The sequence below is a fragment of the Oncorhynchus kisutch genome, linkage group LG12, assembly GCF_002021735.2.
Source record: "Oncorhynchus kisutch isolate 150728-3 linkage group LG12, Okis_V2, whole genome shotgun sequence".
NCBI classification, from domain to species: domain Eukaryota; kingdom Metazoa; phylum Chordata; class Actinopteri; order Salmoniformes; family Salmonidae; genus Oncorhynchus; species Oncorhynchus kisutch.
Window position 1 is genome coordinate 41,575,280 of NC_034185.2, and position 21,169 is coordinate 41,596,448.

At 44.5% G+C, this 21,169-nt stretch overlaps 1 protein-coding gene across 1 annotated transcript in view; it reads left to right on the forward strand.

The window, feature by feature from the left end:
- The window catches only part of usta (uronyl 2-sulfotransferase a), a 138,304-nt gene that overhangs the window by 102,670 nt on the left and 14,465 nt on the right, over nt 1-21,169 (forward strand). The window contains exons 3-5 of the mRNA XM_020496964.2: nt 11,599-11,754; nt 17,541-17,620; nt 17,929-18,082. Of these exons, the coding sequence (XP_020352553.1) occupies nt 11,599-11,754; nt 17,541-17,620; nt 17,929-18,082 (390 nt within the window). The remainder of the gene's footprint in view (nt 1-11,598; nt 11,755-17,540; nt 17,621-17,928; nt 18,083-21,169) is intronic.

The window sequence follows — 21,169 nt, forward strand, 5'->3', positions numbered from 1 at the left end:
ACACAGCGATTCAGACAGCTAGCGTGCCGGGGCTAGCAGATGGGCCTCCGGCGACGTCGCAATGGATGAGCCTGTTGAAACCACCTTGGACGATTATGTCGGCAGACCAGTCGTGATGGATTGTCGGGGCTCCGTGTCGGCAGTAAATTGTCCAAGCCAAGTGGCAAAAGAGGTATTGTAGCCCAAGAATTGGCTGGTGTACCTCTTTGTCTAGCCGGGAGATGGGCTTAGCTCGAGGCTAGCTCAAGGCTAACTGGTGCTTGCATCGGGACAGAGATGTTAGCTGGGAGTAGCCACAAGGATTGCAGCTAGCTAGCTGCGCATTTCCGTTGTATAGGTTCAGAGCTTGCAGTGGGAATCCGAAGATGTGGTAGAGAAAAAGCAGTCCGATATCGCTCTGTGCAGACTGGCAGGTATTGACCAAGCTGAGGCTTGCTGGTGTCCGAGTTAACGGTGAAGACCGCTAGCAGTGGCTAACTGACTACTAGCTAGTAGCTAGTTAGCTGGCTAGCTCCTGTTGGGGTTTCCGGTTCTAAAGTATAAAAATAGCAGATCCATACCACATTGGGTGAGGTGAGTTGCAGGAGAGTATATTTAGTCCGTAGATGGTAAGTGAGATTAAAATATATACGAAAAAACGAGGAAAGAAACGATATGGGACAGGACAAGACAAAACACACGTCCGACTGCTACACCATCTTGGAACATATGTGGCAACATTGATTGATGGACCACGTCAAAATTGGCTAGCTAGATAATAACATCAACATCTGACCTACCAGCTCGATTCGGTCTTGTGTAGCAAAATTTGAAATGGTGTTTTTTACACTGGGTAAAAAGTAGAGACTCAGAGAAAATAATATATCATACACTACAGTTGAGGAACAATGGGGAAGTAATTCTGCTTTGAACGTTGATAAACTTGTAACCTCACTTTTGGTAAACTTACTAGAGAGCCCTTCTTTGTCTACACCCATTCAGCATCGTTCACACTCTCTTAAGAGGTTAAGATGGCACCGAAGAGGATGGCTGATGTTTTACATGCTCCTAAACAACTGTGCTATTTTGTTAGTTTTTTTGCATTGTTTGTAACTTATTTTGTACATAATGTTGCGGCTACTGTCTTTTATGACTGAAAAGAGCTTCTGGACATTAGAACAGCGATTACTCAGCTTTTTCCTTTAACGAGTCCGACGAGAAGGATATACTGCTCTCCCAGGAACAGGCCCAATCCCCGTCATTTGCGTGAAGAAAAGGAGGACGCAGATCGGGCTGCCTTCTGAGAATCCGAAGGCAAGCGAGTAAACTCCCACTGCCATCCATTCAACTTGTTAACAAGCAATCATTGGAAAATAAAATTGATGACCTACGATTACCCTACCAATGGGACATTAAGAACTGTAATATCTTACGTTTCACAGAGTCGTGGCTGAACGACGAAACAGATAGAGTTGGCGGGAATTTCCGTGCACCAGCAGAACAGAGAAGCTACGTCTGGTAAGACGAGGGTTGGGGGTGTGTGTCTTTTTGTCAATAACATCTGGTGCACGATGTCTAATATTAAAGAAGTATCGAGGTATTGCTCGCCTGAGGTAAAGTACCTCAGACGAGGTACTTTAGTGTAGACCACACTATCTACCAAGAGAGATCTCATCTATATTATTCGTAGCCGTCTATTTCCCACCACAAACCGAGGCTGGCACTAAGACCGCACTCACCCAACTCTATAAGGCCATAAGCAAATAAGAAAATGCTCATCCAGAAGCGGCGCTCCTGGTGGCAGGGGACATTAATGCAGGCAAACTTAAATCAGTTTTACCAGCATGTCACATGTGCAACCAGAGGGGGAAAAAAACACGAGACCACCTTTACTCCACACACAGAGATGCATACAAAGCTCTCCCCCACCCTCCATTTGGCATATCGGACCATAATTCTAAACTCCTGATTCCTGCTTACAAGCAAAAACTAAAGCAGGCAGTACCAGTGACTTGCTCAATACGGAAGTGGTCAGATGATGCGGATGCTACAGGACTGTTTTGCTAGCACAGACTTGAATATGTCCGGAACACTTTTTTACCCGTATACATGGAGGGACGCTTCTCCCTCTGTCACAGATGCCATGGTTGCCCTTAGTTTGAAGATGTAATCTGGACAGAGGTGTTTTATATAACAGCCTTCTTCTGTGTGTAATCTTTGACTCTCTCTGCATATTTGCAATATTTGCAAAACCTGACATTTCTCCATCTCCTTAGCTATCATATTCTAATTCCACTGATTTCAAAACTCAGATGATCTTATTTTTTTACGCGTTAGAAAGTATTACCTACACATACTGACCAGCTCATGTTATAGACAGAAGCGTGCTACATGGCAGACCAATCCAAACTCATCTCTCGGCATGTCCAGCCAAGCCATGATCTCAGTCAATCATGGATAGCATGAACGTCCCTGTCTTTTTCTCTGTGGCTAAACCAATTAGGCTCGTAAGTTTAACCTTTTTATTCTTATTTACAAGTTTGTTAGGGCACATGAAAGTTCACGTTCCAGAAGACATTTCTGCCAATAAACACCTTTCCAACAAGTCATTTCACCAAATTTCTGCCCTGCTAGAGCTGACCCGGTCAACTGTAAGTGCTTTTATTGTGAAGTGGAAACATCTTGGAGCAACCATGGTTCAGCCAAGAAGTGGTAGACCACCCCAGCACTCGGAGGTCCCGTTCTGTGAGCTTAAGTGCATAGAGTGTAAAAAATGTTTGTCTGTCCTCAGTTGCAATACTCACTACCAAGTTACAAACTGCCTCTGGAAGCAATGTCAGCTAAATAACATAACTACCTTATTTACATACTGTAAGTATTCAGACCTTTTGCTATGAGACTCAAAATTGAGCTCAGGTGCATCCTGTTTCCATTGATCATCCTTGAGATGTTTCTACAACTTGATTGTAGTCCACTTGTGGTCAATTCAATTGATTGGACATGATTTGGAAAGGCACACACCTGTTTATATACTGTAAGGTCCCACAGTTGACAGTGCACGTCAGAGCAAAAACCAAACCATGAGGTCGATGAAGTTGTCCGTAGAGCGCCGAGACAGGATTTTGTCGAGGCACAGATCTGGGGAAGGGTACCAAACAATGCCTGCATCCTTGAAGGTCCCCAACAACACAGTGTCTTCCATCATTCTTAAAATGGAAGAAGTTTGGAACCACCAAGACTATTCCTAGATCTGGCAGCCCTGCCAAACTGAGCAATCAGGTAAGAAGGTCCTTGGTCAGGCACGTCACCAAGAACCTAATAGTCATTCTGACAGAGCTCCAGAGTTCCTCTGTGGAGATGGGAGAACCTTGCAGAAGGACAACATCTCCGCAGCACTCCACCAAGCAGATCAGGCCTTCATTGTAGAGTGGCCAGACGGAAGCCACATGACAGCCCGCTTGGGGTTTGACAAAAGGCACATAAAGGACTATTAGACCATGAGAAACAAGATTATCTGGTCTGATAAAACCTTTGGCCTGAATGCCAAGAGTAATGTCTGGAGGAAACCAGGCACCTCTCGTCACCCGGCCAACACCATCCCTACTGTGAAGCATGGTGGTGGCAGCATTATGCTGTGGGGATGTTTTTCAGTGGCAAGGATTTGGAGACTAGTCAGAATCAAGGGAATGATGAATGGAGCAAAGTACAGAGAGATCCTTGATGAAAACTTGCTCCAGAGTGCTCAGGACCTCAGACTGGGGTGAAGGTTAACCTTCCAACAGGACAACGACCCTAAGCACACAGACAAGACAAAGCAGGAGTGGCTTTGGGACAAGTTTCTTGAATGTCCTTGAGTGGCCCAGCCAGAGCCAGGACTTGAACATTACTGGAGAGACCTGAATATAGCTGTGCAGCGACGCTCCCCATCCGACCTGACAGAGCTTGACAAGGGTGTGCAGGGAAGAATGGGAGAAACTCCCCAAATACCGGTGTGCCAAGGTTGTAGCGTCACACCCAAGAAGACTTGAGGCTGTAATCGCTGCCGAAGGTGCTTCAACAAAGTACTGAGTAAAGGGTCTGAATATTTTTGTATACATTTTCCCAAAATTCTAAAAACCTGTTTTCGCTTTGTCAATATTCGGTATTGTGTGTAGATTAATGAGGGGGGAAAACAATTTTAGAATAAGGCTGTAACGTAACAAAATGTGTGAAAGTGAAGACTAAATCATTTCCAAATTGCACTGTACTTCCATACGGGGTAACTTCAGACGAGTCTTGTGGAGTGTCCTTGAGCAAAACAGAAAACACCATTGTGTTCGTGATAGTCTCATCTTTCCATAGAGGAGTCATAATATTTTAGGCCAAATCGCTCAGAAGCTACAGGCAATTTTGTAAGAAGACCGATTTTCGGGATGTGTCATGGTCTGACAAATATCGCTCTAGCTGTCACCTTTCACCGCAGATGCGGTGGATGCGACGTATTCAATGCAAAATAACAGATGGCTCTAGCTTAAACTGACAGGTTTAATGGAGATTTTTTTGTATTATGCTAATTATATATCTGCGGAGTGCGGTGTTCAACCTTATGGGTAGCAACTTACGATTAGTGCAGTCATCTTAAGATAGCTAGGTGAGACAAGATTTCACAATTTTATCAAGTACATTTTCTCTCAAAGTATTTATCAGCAGTTAAGATACTCTTAAAAGAGGTAGGGGGCCTCCTGAGTTGCGCAGTGGTCTAAGACCCTGCATTGCTGTTGCTAGCTGTGCCACTAGAGATCCTGGTTTGAGTCCAGGCCGTGAGACCCATGGGGTGCTGCACAATTGGATACCAAGAAATTGGGGAGAAAAATGGGGTAAAAGTGTGTTTTAAATTCGGAAGATGGGAGGGACTCAACTGTCCTGACTTGTTCCACCATTGGGGTGCCAGGTGAGCTTGTTCCACCATTGGGGTGCCAGGTGAGCTTGTGCCACCATTGGGGTGCCAGGTGAGCTTGTGCCACCATTGGGGTGCCAGGTGAGCTTGTGCCACCATTGGGGTGCCAGGTGAGCTTGTTCCACCATTGGGGTGCCAGGTGAGCTTGTGCCACCATTGGGGTGCCAGGACAGTATTGCTTTGACTGGAATGAGCAGGAGCTGCGATCCCATAGGAGGGAGGGCAAGAGACTAGAAGTGGCGGAACGGAATGCTTGGGTTGGCATGTAGGGTTTGAGCATAAGCCTGAAGGTAAGGAGGTGTAGTTCCCCATGCTGCTCCGTAGGCAAGCACCAGGGTCTTGAAGATGATGCGAGCTAAGACTGAAAGCCAGTGGAGTGTGCCAAGGAGCTGGGTGACATGGGAGAATTTATGAAGGTTGAACACCAGGAGGGCTGCTGCGTTCTGAATAAATTGCAGGGATTTTCAGTAGTCTAAACGGGAGATGACAAGTGCCTGGATTAGACATGCTAGGGTGTTGTAGAGCATGAACCTGCAGTAGCGAGTCACTGCTTTGATGTTTGCAGGGTGTTGTTCAGGGTCATTCCAAGGTTGTTTGCACTCTGTGAGGGGGACACCGTGGAGTTGTCAACCGTGATGCAGTGGTCTTGGAGCAGGCAGGCCTTCCCTGGCAGAAAAGCAGCACCCTTCTGTCAAGGTTGAGCTTGAGGTGGTAGGCCGGCATCCAAGCTGAGATGTCTGCCAGGCACGCAGAGATGCGTGTCGCAACCTAGGTGTTAGAAGGGGGAAGGAGAAGAGTAGTTGAGTGCCATCCGCATAGCAATGATAGAGACCATGTGAGGATGTGACGGCGCCGAGTGACTGTGTAAAGAGAAACGGGCCTAGAACCGAGCCCTGGGGGACACCAGTAGTGAGAGCATATGGTACAGACACACCACATGGTTGGAGTGATCTGCCAGATAGGTTCCAATCCAGGAGTGTGTAGAGCCTGAGATGCCCATCCCTGAGAGGGTGGAGAGGAGGATCTGATGGTTCACGTTGTTTTAAGGCAGCGGATAGGTTTAGGAGGATTAGAACAGAGGAGAGTGTCGGCTTTGGCAGAGTTGAGAGCCTCTGTGACAGAGGAGAGCGATCTCAGTTAAGTGAGCCAGCCTTGAAGCCTGACTGGTTAGGGTCAAGAAGATCTTTCGAAGAGACATAATGAGAGTTGGCCAGAGACAGCACACTCAAATTCTTTGGAAAGAAAAGAAAGGGATATCGGTCTGTAGTTTGACATTCTTGAGGAGTGAGCTTCTCTGTTCAACTTGACAGATGCAGCCAGTGGTCAGGGATGAGTTGTATACAGAGGAAGAAAAGTAGAGCGAGGGAGTGGAAGGATGATAGGTCCTTCGGACATTTCCGTTCAGCTGCCTACAGCGAGTCACTCAGCCACAGAGTGTGAGGGGAAGGAGGAAAGGGGACAGAGAGAGTCAAATGATGCGGAAATGGAGGAGAGTAGGGTCGAAGAAGCAGAGTTAGGAGACAGGTTTGAAAAGGATTTATCAGAGAGAGGCTTGAAGAGTAGAGTAGTAGGAGAGAGAGTGAAAATTGCAACTTATGGGTAGGGCTGAGTGATGATGCGTTGAGATTAGTAGGGGAACAACCTCTAGTGAAGATGAGGTCAAGGGTATTGCCTGCCTTGTGCATGCGAGGTGACTGGGAAAGGGTGAGGTGAAAATAAGAAAGGTGGAAAGAGCTTATTAAAGCATTGGGAGGTTGAAGTACAATGAGCCATCGTCAAGAAATTTGATTACTAAGGTGTCAAGCTCATTGAGTAACTTTAAAGGCACCTGGTGGGCGATAGATGACAATGTTAAACTTGAATGGACAGGTGACAGAGACAGCATGGAATTCAAATGAGATTTAAAAAATGCTTAATTCTATCTACACTTAGGAGAAATGAGTAGCCCTGTGCCTCCACCGTGACGACCAGATGCTCTCGGACTATGAGAGAACACGTTGTCAGATGAAGAAAAAGCAGCTGTAGTAGCGGTGTTCTCTGGGGTGATCCATGTCTCCATCAAGGCCAAAAAGTCTGGGGACTGAAAGGCAGCATAGGCTGAGATGACCTTGGCGTTCTTGCCAGGATGGGTTGTGCGCGCAGGGTACACAAAATTAGAAGGACTGCAACTAAGGGGTGTGGAGCATCTGTAAAGCCTACAGGAAGAGAAGCAAACAGGTATAGAAAACAGACATAGTTGACGAAGTTATAGAAGAGCTAAATGAGATCTGAAATAACTAGGGATATATATACTCAAGTGAGAGAGTGGTGTGGAGCCTTCCTCTCCTATCTCCGCAGAACCATTTCATTTTTTTGCCAAGTGACTAGCGCTGACATCCTGTAGCTCCAACTCCAAAAAGTTCTGGGACACCGTGAAGTCCATGGAGAACAAGAGCACCTCCTCCCAGCTGCCCACTGCACTGAGGCTAGGTAACACGGTCACCACTGATAAATCCATGATTATCGAAAACTTCAATAAGCATTTCTCAACGGCTGGCCATGCCTTCTGCCTGACTACTTCAACCTCGGCCAACAGCTCCGCCCCCCCCCCGCAGCTCCTTGCCCAAGCCTCTCCAGGTTCTCCTTTAACCAAATCCAGATAGCAGATGTTCTGAAAGAGCTGCAAAACCTGGACCCGTACAAATCAGCTGGGCTTGACAATCTGGACCCTCTATTTCTGAAACTATCTGCCACCATTGTCGCAACCCCTATTACCAGCCTGTTCAACCTCTCTTTCATATCGTCTGAGATCCCCAAGGATTGGAAAGCTGCCGCAGTCATCCCCCTCTTCAAAGGGGGAGACACCCTGGACCCAAACTGTTACAGACCTATATCCATCCTGCCCTGCCTATCTAAGGTCTTCGAAAGCCAAGTCAACAAACAGGTCACTGACCATCTCGAATCCCACCGCACCTTCTCCGCTGTGCAATCTGGTTTCCGAGCCGGTCATGGGTGCACCTCAGCCACACTCAAGGTACTCAACGATATCATAACCGCCATCGATAAAAGACAGTACTGTGCAGCCGTATTCATCGACCTTGCCAAGGCTTTCGACTCTGTCAATCACCATATTCTTATCGGCAGACTCAGGAGCCTCGGTTTTTCGGATGACTGCCTTGCCTGGTTCACCAATTACTTTGCAGACAGAGTTCAGTGCGTCAAATCGGAGGGCATGCTGTCTGGTCCTCTGGCAGTCTCTATGGGGGTGCCACAGGGTTCAATTCCCGGGCCGACTCTTTTCTCTGTGTATATCAATGATGTTGCTCTCGCTGCGGGCGATTCCCTGATCCACCTCTACGCAGACGACACCATTCTATATACCTTCGGCCCGTCTTTGGACACTGTGCTATCTAACCTCCAAACAAGCTTCAATGCCATACAACACTCCTTCCGTGGCCTCAAACTGCTCTTAAACGCTAGTAAAACCAAATGCATGCTTTTCAACCGGTCGCTGCCTGCACCCGCATGCCCGACTAGCATCACCGCCCTGGATGGTTCCGACCTAGAATATGTGGACGTCTATAAGTACCTAGGTGTCTGGCTAGACTGCAAACTCTCCTTCCAGACTCATATCAAACATCTCCAATCGAAAATCAAATCAAGAGTCGGCTTTCTATTCCGCAACAAAGCCTCCTTCACTCACGCCGCCAAGCTTACCCTAGTAAAACTGACTATCCTACCGATCCTCGACTTCGGCGATGTCATCTACAAAATGGCTTCCAACACTCTACTCAGCAAACTGGATGCAGTCTATCACAGTGCCATCCGTTTCGTCACTAAAGCACCTTATACCACCCACCACTGCGACTTGTATGCTCTAGTCGGCTGGCCCTCGCTACATATTCGTCGCCAGACCCACTGGCTCCAGGTCATCTACAAGTCCATGCTAGGTAAAGCTCCGCCTTATCTCAGCTCACTGGTCACGATGGCAACACCCATCCGTAGCACGCGCTCCAGCAGGTGTATCTCACTGATCATCCCTAAAGCCAACACCTCATTTGGCCGCCTTTCGTTCCAGTACTCTGCTGCCTGTGACTGGAACGAATTGCAAAAATCGCTGAAGTTGGAGACTTTTATCTCCCTCACCAACTTCAAACATCAGCTATCTGAGCAGCTAACCGATCGCTGCAGCTGTACATAGTCTATTGGTAAATAGCCCACCCCTTTTCACCTACCTCATCCCCATACTGTTTTTATTTATTTACTTTTCTGCTCTGCTCTTTTGCACACCAATATCTCTACCTGTACATGACCATCTGATCATTCATCACTCCAGTGTTAATCTGCAAAATTGTAATTATTTGCCTACCTACCTCATGCCTTTTGCACACATTGTATATAGACTCCCCCTTTGGTTTCTACTGTGTTATTGACTTGTTAATTGTTTACTCCATGTGTAACTCTTTGTTGTCTGCTCACACTGCTATGCTTTATCTTGGCCAGGTCGCAGTTGCAAATGAGAACTTGTTCTCAACTAGCCTACCTGGTTAAATAAAGGTGAAATAAAAATAAAAATAAATGACACGACCGCCACGGAAATGGCCACTGCTAAAAAGAACAGGAGAGACTGAAGTACTAACACTAATTTCTAATTGCCTAGAAGAGGTGAAGAGCACATCTCACGGTTCCTATTGCTGATTGCCTAGGAGAGGTGAAACCATTCCCCGTCCAATAAAGCCACTGATTACCAGTCACACATTACCCTGCCCGTTAAATCCTTGTTGCAGTGTCAACAATCAGCTGCAAATTACGTCAGCAATTCACACACCAGGTAGGCCACTGGGAAGACAGACAGCACTTATATTAAATTGCCCTAGCTAGCAAAAAGACAGTACTAGACAACAACAGGTTAAGAGAGAAATTATACCCATCAGGAGTCCTCTAGTTATTGATTAAAGAGATGTTATTCAACTACAAGCTTTGTCTTTCCTTTCGGGAAACAGGGTGCACATTGCTCCCTCTCTCCCTCTTTAGGGTGGGTAATCTCAGTAGGTTTGACCTCATTCTTCAGGGGCCCCTGCGCAAACGTTACGATGGCCCTCAGGAGTCTGGGGTGAGTCAATTGAGTGTACACTGCAAAACGTGTCGTCCTCACGTGCGTGTACACGCACAGAATTCTGTTTCCTCTTTCTTTGTGTTTTTTTCTCAGAGATGCTGAAGATTTAGTCAACCTTCTGCTATCCGACGGAATCAAGTGAGAATTGCTTGTGTCAGCTGTGTCTATATGTTTGAGTGTATGTGTTAAAGCATTGCATGTGGAGTCCACACTACATGACCAAAAGTATGTGGTTGTCGAACATCTTATTCCAAAATCATGGACATTGATATGGAGTTGGTCAACCCTTTGCTACTATAACAGCCTCCACTCTTCTGGAAAGGCTTTCCACTAGACGTTGGAACATTGCTGCGTGGACTTTATTCCATTCAGCCACAAGAGCATTAGTGAGGTTGGGCAATGATTTTCGGCGTTTAGGTCCGGATCGCAATTGGCGTTCCAATTCATCCCAAATGTGTTCGATGGGGTTGAGTTCAGGGCTCTGTGCAGGCCGGTCAAGTTGTTCCACATCGATCTCGACAAACCATTTCTGTATGGACCTCGCTTTGTGCACGGGGGCATTGTCATGATGAAACAGGAAAGGTCCTTCCCAAAACTGTTTCCACAATGTTGGAAGCGCAGAATCGTCTATAATGCCATTGTATGCTGTAGAGTTAAGATTTCCCTTCACTGGAACTAAGGGGCCTAACCTGAACCATTATTCCTACTCCACCAAGCTTTACAGTTGGCACTATACATCCGCCGAACCCATATTCGTCCGTTGGACTGCCAGATGGTGAAGCGTGATTCATCACTCCAGAGAACATGTTTCCACTGCTCCAGAGTCCATTGGCCGCAAGCTTTACACCCCTCCAGTCGACGCTTGGCATTGCGCATGGTGATCTTAGGCTTGTGTGCGGTTGCCATGGAATTCGAATTAATGAAGCTCTCAGGCGAACAGTTCTTGTGCTGAGCGAGTGTCGCAGCCGAGGACAGACAATTTTTACACGCTATGCGCTTCAGCACTCGGCGGTCATGTTCTGTGAGTTTGTGTGGCCTACCTAGACATTTCCACTTCACAATAACCGCACTTACTGATGACCGGGGCATACATTTGATGAACTGACTTGTTGGAAAGGTGGCATCCTATGACGTACCTTGGTTGAAAGTCACTGAGCTCTTCAGGAAGGCCATTCCACAGCCAATGTTTGTCTATGGAGATTGCATGGATGTGTGCTCAATTTTGTACACCTGCCAGCAATGGGTGTGGCTGAAATAGCCGAATCCACTAATTTGAAGGGGTGTCCACATACTGTTGTGTATATATATAGTGTATCTGCAGAATAGCAGGGCATCGGGTGTTGAGTGAGAACAGCCCATGGGAAGTCAGAGAGGATGAACAGAGTGACAGTTGAGGGAAATGAGGGGTCCAATCCCATTGTCAGTGTATTTCCATTGTCTTACCTGGTATCATGTTTAAGCTGCACCTAACATTATTCTTAACCTTATCTTTACAATCAGTGGCATAGATGAACTAATTGTTATTTGATTATAAAGTTGTTTAATCTCCTCACTCAGCAGTGTGTGTTTTCTTGTCTTCCCCTTGCAGGTTCTGCCGTTCCCCAGTCAGGTGGTTTATAACCGCGTGGGGAAGTGTGGCAGCAGGACAGTGGTCATCCTACTGAGGTTGCTGGCAGAGAGACATCAGTTCAACCTTGTCTCCTCAGACATCCACAACAAGACACGCCTCACCAAACATGAACAGGTAAGACGGGGGTGGGGAGAGAGATATGGGTGGAGGAGGTGTATGTTAGTGATGCGCGGGTCAGGTGTTTGTAGCAACCGCCCAACTATATGTGATAAAGTGAAAATCTGAGGCCCGCACCCGACCCTAACCCACAAATCTAGAATATGCGCTGTACAGTTCCCTTTTTTTCTTCAACATTTATTGAACAACACAGAGAAGTGGGGAGGGTTGCCTTGTTGTTTGATGACAGGAAGGAGCCACAATACCTTTGTGCCTTTATTGAGTGATGTTCTAATGCTACCACTTTAAGCTGTTGTTTAGCAGGCTACTGTATTGTCCATCCGTTTTTAAATGAACAGGCTAAAGGGATGGGGATGTCTTTTCGTGATTTCTGAGAGCATCTTAAGGACATCAGCACAGCATTTATAGAGGAAGTGCTGCGTGTGTTTAAAGCCGCATCCCTCAGAGACATGTTGAAATGCCAGGCTGTGCCACTGGAAATACCAACACAAATGCCAACATCAATGAAAACATTACTGAATGGCAGGATTTCTGAAGGATTAAAAAACTGCCATTCTCTCAGAGGGGAGGGATCCCTGGCTTTCTCATCCAATGGGTTTTGAGAAGTATGGGAGGGGAGGATGTGAGGATTATGCAATTGAGATTCTCCCTACATCTCTCTCTCTCTCTCTCTCTCTTGTTGTTAATCTTCCTTTATTCTAGTGGTATTTTGGGGAAATTAGAAAGCTAATTAGGCACACCTGTCTTGTGGTAGGACCCCTCTTGGGTGTCCTCCATCAGTGCCAGACCGATAAAATATGCCTTTCTATAAATTACACTTCCTGCCATCTAACACCAATGTAAGCAGGCATGGCTTGTTAGAGGCCCAGTGCAGTCAAAATGATGTTTTTTTATGTGTTTTGTATCATACTGTACAATAATCGATAAAACCAACACTGTAAAATTGTTTTTATCAGTGTTATTTCCTGGTTTGCTTTGGCGGGTGTTTCTGCTTGCCTGGTGGCATTGCCAGGCTGTAATTTGGTTAAAAGACCAATAACAAAGAGTTCCAAACCTCTCTGCCAATAACGGCTAGTAATAACAGCTTTCAGTTTTCCCCTCCCCACTCAGACCACTCCCAGACAGTACTAGCAAAATTCTTGTTGAGAAATATTTTTTTGCTATAACTATTACAGTAAGGTACTTGTAATTGTTACTGATACATTATTTGATATTTTTTTAAACGCTGCATTGACAGACTTTCTCAGACTCCTGAGAGAGGAGGAGAATGATGATGAATATTTGTGCTATTCTCTATGTGGTCTTGTTTCATATCCTCATAGGATTTTTCCATCAGTGTTTACGACTAGGGGGCAGTATAATTTTTGGATAAAAAACGTTCCCGTTTTAAACAAGATATTTTGTCACGAAAAGATGCTCGACTATGCATATAATTGACAGCTTTGGATAGAAAACACTCTGACGTTTCCAAAACTGCAAAGATATTGTCTGTGAGTGCAACAGAACTGATGTTACAGGCGAAACCCAGATAAAAATCCAATCAGGAAGTGCCTCATTTTTTGAAACCGCCTCATGCCAATGACTCCTTATATGGCTGTGAATGAGCTACGAATGAGCTTACGTTTTCTACGTATTCCCCAAGGTGTCTACAGCATTGTGACGTCTTTTCACGCCTTTCTGTTGAAGAATAGCCGTAAGGGACCACATTTAGCAAGTGGTCACATGATGTCTCCCGCAGAAAATCTTGCGGAAAATACTGAGGTAGCCATTTTTCCAATCGTTTCTTATGAGAAACCAATTGTCTCGACAGATATATTATCGAATCGATATGTTAAAAACACCTTGAGGATTGATTCTAAACAACGTTTGCCATGTTTCTGTCGATATTATGGAGCTAATTTGGAAAAAAAGTAGTGACAGCATTTTCCGGTCGATTTCTCAGCCAAGCGTGATGAAAAAACGGGAGCTATTTCGCCTACAAAAATAATATTTTTGGAAAAAAGGAACATTTGCTATCTAACTGGGAGTCTCCTGAGTGAAAACATCTGAAGTTCTTCAAAGGTAAATTATTTAATTTGATTGCTTTTCTTATTTTTGTGAAAATGTGGCCTGCTGCCAGCAGAGCCTAGCATAATATGATAAACTTAGCATAGCATGATAAACTTACACAAATGCTTGTCTAGCTTTGGCTGTAAAGCATATTTTGAAAATCTGAGATGACAGTGTGATTAACAAAAAGCTGTGTCTCAATATATTTCATTTGTGATTTTCATAAATAGGAAGATTTTGTAGGAAGATTTATTTCCGCTGTGTTATGCTAATTAGTTTGAGGCGATGATTACGCTCCCGGATCCGGGATGGGTAGATCAGAGAGGTTAAAGTGTACTGGAGAAATATGTTTCTCATTATTTCAATCAGTTTTGAATGTTTGAATGGTCAGTAAATGCTAAATATTTATAAACATCACTGACCCATTTACATTTGAAGCCCATATTTATTTAAAGCTAATATTTAATAAACTGTTAGTTGTTTACTCATTCATCAATCCTGAAAGCGTGGCAGTACACAGTGTCAGAACACCGCAAGAATCATGAAGCCTCTGGAAAAGAGAGCCCTAAAACACTTCTGTTAAAACTTCTTAGGGCTGCAATCCCGTTAACGGGATGATATGACAACAGCCAGTGAAAGTGCGGGGCACCAAATTCAAAACAACAGAAATCTCAGAATTAAAATTCCTCAAACATACATGTATCTTATACCGTTTTAAAGGTAATCGTGTTGTTAATCCCACCACAGTGTATGACTTCAAATAGGCTTTACAGTGAAAGCACCACAAACGATTATGTTAGGTGACCACCAACCCAAAATTCAGCCATTTTTCCAGCCAAAGAGAGGAGTCACAAAAAGCACAAATAGAGATAAACTTAATCACTAACCTTTGATGATCTTCATCAGATGACACTCATAGGACTTCATGTTACACAATACATGTATGTTTTGTTTGATAAAGTTAATATTTATATAAATCTCAGTATACATTGGCGCGTTACATTCACTAGTTCCAAAAACATCGGCAGGGTAGCCTAGTGGTTAGAGCGTTGGGCTAGTAACCGGAAGGTTGCAAGTTCAAATCCCCGAGCTGACAAGGTACAAGTCTGTCGTTCTGCCCCTGAACAGGCAGTTAACCCACTGTTCCTAGGCCGTCATTGAAAATAAGAATTTGTTCTTAACTGACTTGCCTAGTTAAATAAAGGTCAAATTAAAAATAAAATAAAAAAATACATGGAAATATAGATATACCTCTCCTTAATGCAACCCCTGTGTCAGATTTTTTTTAAACATGCATGCAATAATCTGAGACTGGTCTCCTTAGTGTTACACCAGCCTTTGGCAAGCCTGCTAATGCATTTACCCAGAACCAATGCTCTCAGCCTGGGTAGCCGAGGTCTCCTAGACTCTGGAGCCCTACTTACCTCACCACATCGCATAGTGACCTGTGTGTGTCTCTCAGGACCTGAGGGAGCGATGGGTTTATTTCAGCGTGGTCAATAATAGCAACACAGCTTTTCTCTGTGTTGCTGTGTGATGCTGTGTTCTCTCTCTGTCGCCAAAGATGTTACACAACAGGCGCAGCTCTGCCATGGATCGCATGTACCTGTATACTAGCTACCACGGTTACCCAAACATTGAGAAGGTCCTGCCGGCCCTGGCTTGGAGTAGCAGACTTTTTCAATAATTTCCTATATAAATAAAAAAGGGGAATGTCTGACTGTTTTGCTGCGCTGATATTTTAATCAACATTGGTAATGTGCATAAGAGTACTGTGTGTGCCTTCGCTGGCAAAATCAATGCCATAAACAATTGCGTTACCACTAAGACCTTATTTTGGTCAGTTTTATATATCTCTAGTTGCGCTCACTGAAATTGGCATATTTGCACACGTTTTTAAGGGCACACCCTCCTATCTCAGCGCAAGTGAGCGGATGTTAGACAGGCAAATTCCTGAACCGGTCGTAAGGGCTGGAAAATGCTAGTGCACCGAAAATGGAGCCATTTAGTGTTCATTTGCAGCTAAACCAAAAAAACAGCCTATGTTGCATCGATATTAGTCGGAAACATTGATTCTATTTAAACTTTTATACTACAACGTTTAAATAGGATCATTTCGGTCATGAAGTCAGTATCTTCCTAAATGTAGATTTGTGAGGTTATGTTCCTAGATCCGTAGGATATTTAAGGTTTGGGTTTCTGATTTCGATCATTCCCACTTGCCCACCACTAGCACCGGGGAGAATTGCCATGCACCCATCTGCGCTGATTGCGCTCTATCCTGCCTCGGACTTGTTTACTACAGTGTGTAGCTTGTGCTTTATGGACGATAGTTTGATAGCTTACTGAAGTTGTAGACATGTTTCTTCACATTTATCAGCGCAGCAATGCGCAACATGGTAGTAGGCTATAAGCGCGAATGTTCTGTTTAGCGGAAAACACCCTTGTCAAAAGTGACCCGCAAATGCATTTATGCATGTAATGCTTTTATTATAAAGGTGCATTTTTTTAATGGTGAATATTATCTTCCCCAAACTCGAAACTCACTCGCTGCTTATGTATCCCACTTAGGCTCTTACATCCCTTGTAAAACGTATTAATGTGCTTAATTTTAAGAAGTTATTTGGCCACTTTAGTTGTGATACAAACCTTATTAAAACATGTAGGCCCCCTATGGGGGGGGGGGGGGGGGGGGGGGGGGGGCGTTGTTTCTTATGCTGGGCATCATTCACAAGTGATACAATATAATTCACAAGTGATAGGCTAATATTGTCACCCATCGGAATATTCTCGTTTAATCGTTTACATATACTCAATAATATATGTGTGACATTTGTTTTGATGTAGAATGGACCATTATCATGCATCTGTATCGAAACAGGGGCAGCGGGAACAAATAAATGTCATCTATGCACTTAAATAACGAATGAAGGACGCTTTTCCCCATGGTTTATGTTCATGCCAGCCAGGTAGGCCAACCGACACTGTGAATGATTGAATTCTGTATTCAATATAGACAAGAAAAATACTGTAATTTGTGTGTTATTAGTTTAAGTATATTATGTGTGTCTATTGTTGTGACTTTGATGAAGATCAGATCAAAGTTGATGACCAATTTATGCAGAAATCCAGGTAATTCCAAAGAATTCACATACCTGTTATTGCCACTGTACATATGGGCTTTATCAACAGGAAGCCCCATCGAGGGCTAACAACATGTGATGTTATTTAGCTGCTCTCAATAGTGGGAGATGAGGGGATCAGGGGTCTCGTTCCAGCTTGTATGACGTCCATTTCTGGCGCAGTCTAAAGGGGGTCTCGAAAACACCATTATGTCGATGTTAGGCACAGTGAGGTGGAACCTTCTAATTGATTTCTCTGCTGAAACCAACATGTGAAATGAATGTGTAATACATTACATATACTAAATAATATATGTGTGACATTTGTTTTGATGTAGAATGGACCTGTATCGTGCTTCTACACCTGCATTGTTCAGGGTTTTAGGTTTCTGTACAGCACTTTGAGATATCAGCTGATGTAAGAAGGGCTATATAAATAAATTGTTTTTGATTACAACTCTTCCATCATCGCCGATTAAAGCACACAAAGGTTTAGAAAATATGGGTCTAAATGTACTCTGTGTTTGGTTCTGGTTCCATCCTGGAGAGAATTACTGTTTTTGATTCAAGTATAGACTAGTACAGTAATTTCTCTTGATGTGTGTCTTTCAGGTGGATCTTATGAGGAACATCAGCAACATCCCTCAGCCCTTCCTGTACACCAGACATGTACACTTCCTCAACTTCACCAGGTAACTGCAGCAGAGCACACCACGTATGACAACTGAAGCAGTTGATGCCAGGATCTCAATGGCACACAGAATCACCTAAAACAGTGGAATGTTCTATTCTTACTATGCCTGGACAGAGTTTATTTTAAACTGCTCCTATAGTTTACATTTTCACAAAAGCCTTGACTAATGGATATTTGGAGAGGAAATGTCATTTTATGCGTGTCTCCTTATCAACTAAGGCCCAATACTGCCCCACTGTGGAAAACCTTATACTGTGTGTACACTGTATAAATGTGTGTCCATCCATCTGTCCCTCTGTCTGTCAGGTTCAGGATAGAGCAGCCCGTCTACATCAACATCATACGGGACCCCATTAACCGTTTCCTCTCCAACTACTTCTTCCGACGTTTCGGGGACTGGAGGGGTGAGCAGAACCACCTCATCCGAACACCAGGGATGAAGGATGACGAGAGATACCTGGTGAGATTCTTCCTTTATTGATAGAACTTTATCAACTTCTCTCCCTGCCTGTTTCCATCTGTCATGTCGGGGCCAACAGCCTAGGCCTTTGCTCTCCTCGCCTTCTTTCCATATGCAGCATCAGTATGAAGGCTAATGGTCCAGAATATTAATTAAGTCCAGTGTCATTCTGACTTCAACAGTAACTGTATGACTGAGTTATTGGCTTGTACACAGTCCTTCCATGTCTCCATCTGTTTCATCGTTAGTCAGGCAGGGGCGAGTCTAGGATTTTTTTTAGCGGGGTGGCAAAGAGGGGGGGGGGGGGGTCAAGAACCAGTCATGGGTGCCCATGGGAAATCAGCAAATTGTGTCACAAATCTCATTGAAAATGTGCTAAAACTCAAATGCATTGTGTTGAATAATTGTTCTAACTTTTCATTTGTATATGTCCTAATTTATTCAATAAATCAATTTGAAAATGAACATTCACTTTAGAAACATCATCAGTGGTAACTCCCCCTCCAAGGATTAATTTCCCTCCAAGGACTTTCTAGAAAGCTTATTTTGGTCTACTGCATTTCTACACCATTTAAAAGTTCTAAAATGCTATTTGGAGTACAGAAAAAAACAAGCAAAAATGAACCACTGTTTTTCTACTCACCATAATGGCATAATTGATAACTAATCAGGTGCGGCATTAGTTACAGCTTAGTGGTATTGGATTTCGGGATCCCTGAAAGAGTTCCTTGTAGCAGTTCTACAATAAATAAAAAAACGTATGTATAGTACTTGAAGTTAAAGGGTACGTGATGTGGCATGGGAAGGAAGGGTAACCAATTGTTTTCCCCTTGTGGGCTGTTGCCATCCCTCCCTCTCTACCATTCTTCTATCGTTCCTTGCTCTCAACCCAGAACTGCCCAGAACTCAATTACAGACTTGACTGAGTTAGACCACATCTGACGGTTAGTTAGAGACCTGAACTCCTCTCTCTCTCTCTCTCTCTCTCTCTGTCTCTGTCTCTGTCTCTGTCTCTGTCTCTGTCTCTCTCTCTCTCTCTCTCTCTCTCTCTCTGTCTCTGTCTCTCTCTGTCTCTCTCTGTCTCTCTCTGTCTCTGTCTGTCTGTGTCGTTTTCCCCCGCAGTAGGCAACTCATTACTCTGTGGTGGGATTTCACATCTCATGCTTTTCTAATGACATTTACTGCTTTCATTTAATCCTCAAACTGTTGTTTCTATGTGATTTGTGTTCATTTTTCATTTAAGTAAGGTTCAAAAGGTAAAACGTGCAGTGTCATTAAGGGTGGGCTTGATTGGTATAATCTTTGTAGAGATGGAGTCTGTCAGCTGATATACAGTAGGAATTCCCCTTACTGCTCCTCCAATCACTCATGTTTGTGGGTAGACACACACACCAGTGTGTTGTCAAAGGCCCTCACAACAACCATAGCCAGCAACATTACCAAACACAAATAGTGAAGTGAATGTCATCGTGGCTGGAGTGAGTCTGAGTCTGACTGTTGGCAATTAAGTTCTGCTCAGCGTCCCAGGAGTACCGGAGCATGTGAGTTGAGTTATTAAAGTATGCAGCGCAAGAGGCCCCCTCCTACAGTAAAGGGGGACTGCCGCTGTGCTACCCTGGCAGGCTCACCTGAATGTGTGTGTGTGTGTGTGTGTGTCCTGTTTAGCACCCTGGCCTATACGTCCCAGTGTGTGTGTGTGCTGAGTTGCTACTGTGTCAACACCCTTAGCCAATCCAGTCTGAGCCATAGAATTCAGCAGGGTCTTTCCCTCTCTTCCCCCTTTAGAGCAGCAGCAGAACAGCAGGCCAGCCTGACGTACATTAGTCCAGCAGAGCCCTGCTCTGAGCACTGCTCTGTGACTACAGGAAGTGTCAATGAAAGAACACTGTCAGTTTCCTCAACCAGGCCTTGGCTCTACTAATGCACGTCTTATTGAAACATTCCTGTGGTAGACTTCTTACCTTTTCCATCGGCCCCACTCTCTCTTTACACACGAACACGCACGCACGCACACACACACACACACGTACTTATACACACCGTCATGTGAACACACGCGCATTCTCTCTCTCATAAATACAGTCATGTGAACACGCACGCACAAGCTTTTGTAGTGAGTTGTTTGGCTATGAATCATGTGTACCCCCCCCCCCCCCCTCCCACACACACACACACAAGCTTCAGAGAGGATGCCCTGGTAGACACCCAGCATTGTTCATGTCAAGGCATGCCATGCCTACGCATTAGATAGTGAAAGAGAAACTTGCTCCCACTGTAACCAGTTGAGACCCTAGCATGGCTTCCTGTGTGTGGGGGGACCAGCCAACGTTGCACGTGTAATTTCCTGTACGTACTCTTCCTCTGCCCTCACCTCTCCCTCTCCTTCACAGAAACTTTTTTGTCTTGTCCACAGTCTGTGATTACGGAGGGAAGGAGATGAGGCCCAGAAGGGCTTTAAGAATTGGGACACAGTTGTCATGGAAATTCACAGGGACACTCAAAGTCAATCTTAAATTAATAATTGTTTATTGTCAGCGCGCTGGAGAGTTTCCAACCAACTCATTGCACAGTAGTACAAATGTCAATCAGGAGCTCTGACTTGGCAGACCCAGCAGTTGTCTGTGTATAGCCGTATATAAAGACATGTTATATGTGCATGATTTAGCATAATTCATTCATCATGACTGTTTTTTTTTTCATTCATGTGACAGACCAACACCTCACAAGGCTACTTTCTCTCTATGCTGAGACCTTGAAACTGAGATATCTTTAGTTCGTTTTCAAAACAAGATCTGGGCGTACTGCCAAATTGCAGCTACTGATAGTGAGGATTTGTACAGTCAGCCACATGCGTAAACACAGAAATTGGTTATTTAGAAAAGCACATGAATAGAACACAGAAATTAGTTAAGAATAGCACAAACATTTCCCTTACACAGTCATTTTTTTAAATTCCTCCTGTTTGCTGCCACTGGCATTTTCAGAGGCCATTTCATAGAAACAGTAGAGTCAGATAATGAATAGATCACATCCATGCCTTTATCCTGAGAGAGACAGACAGCGGCCTTAGCCAAAGGGTCTCTCGAC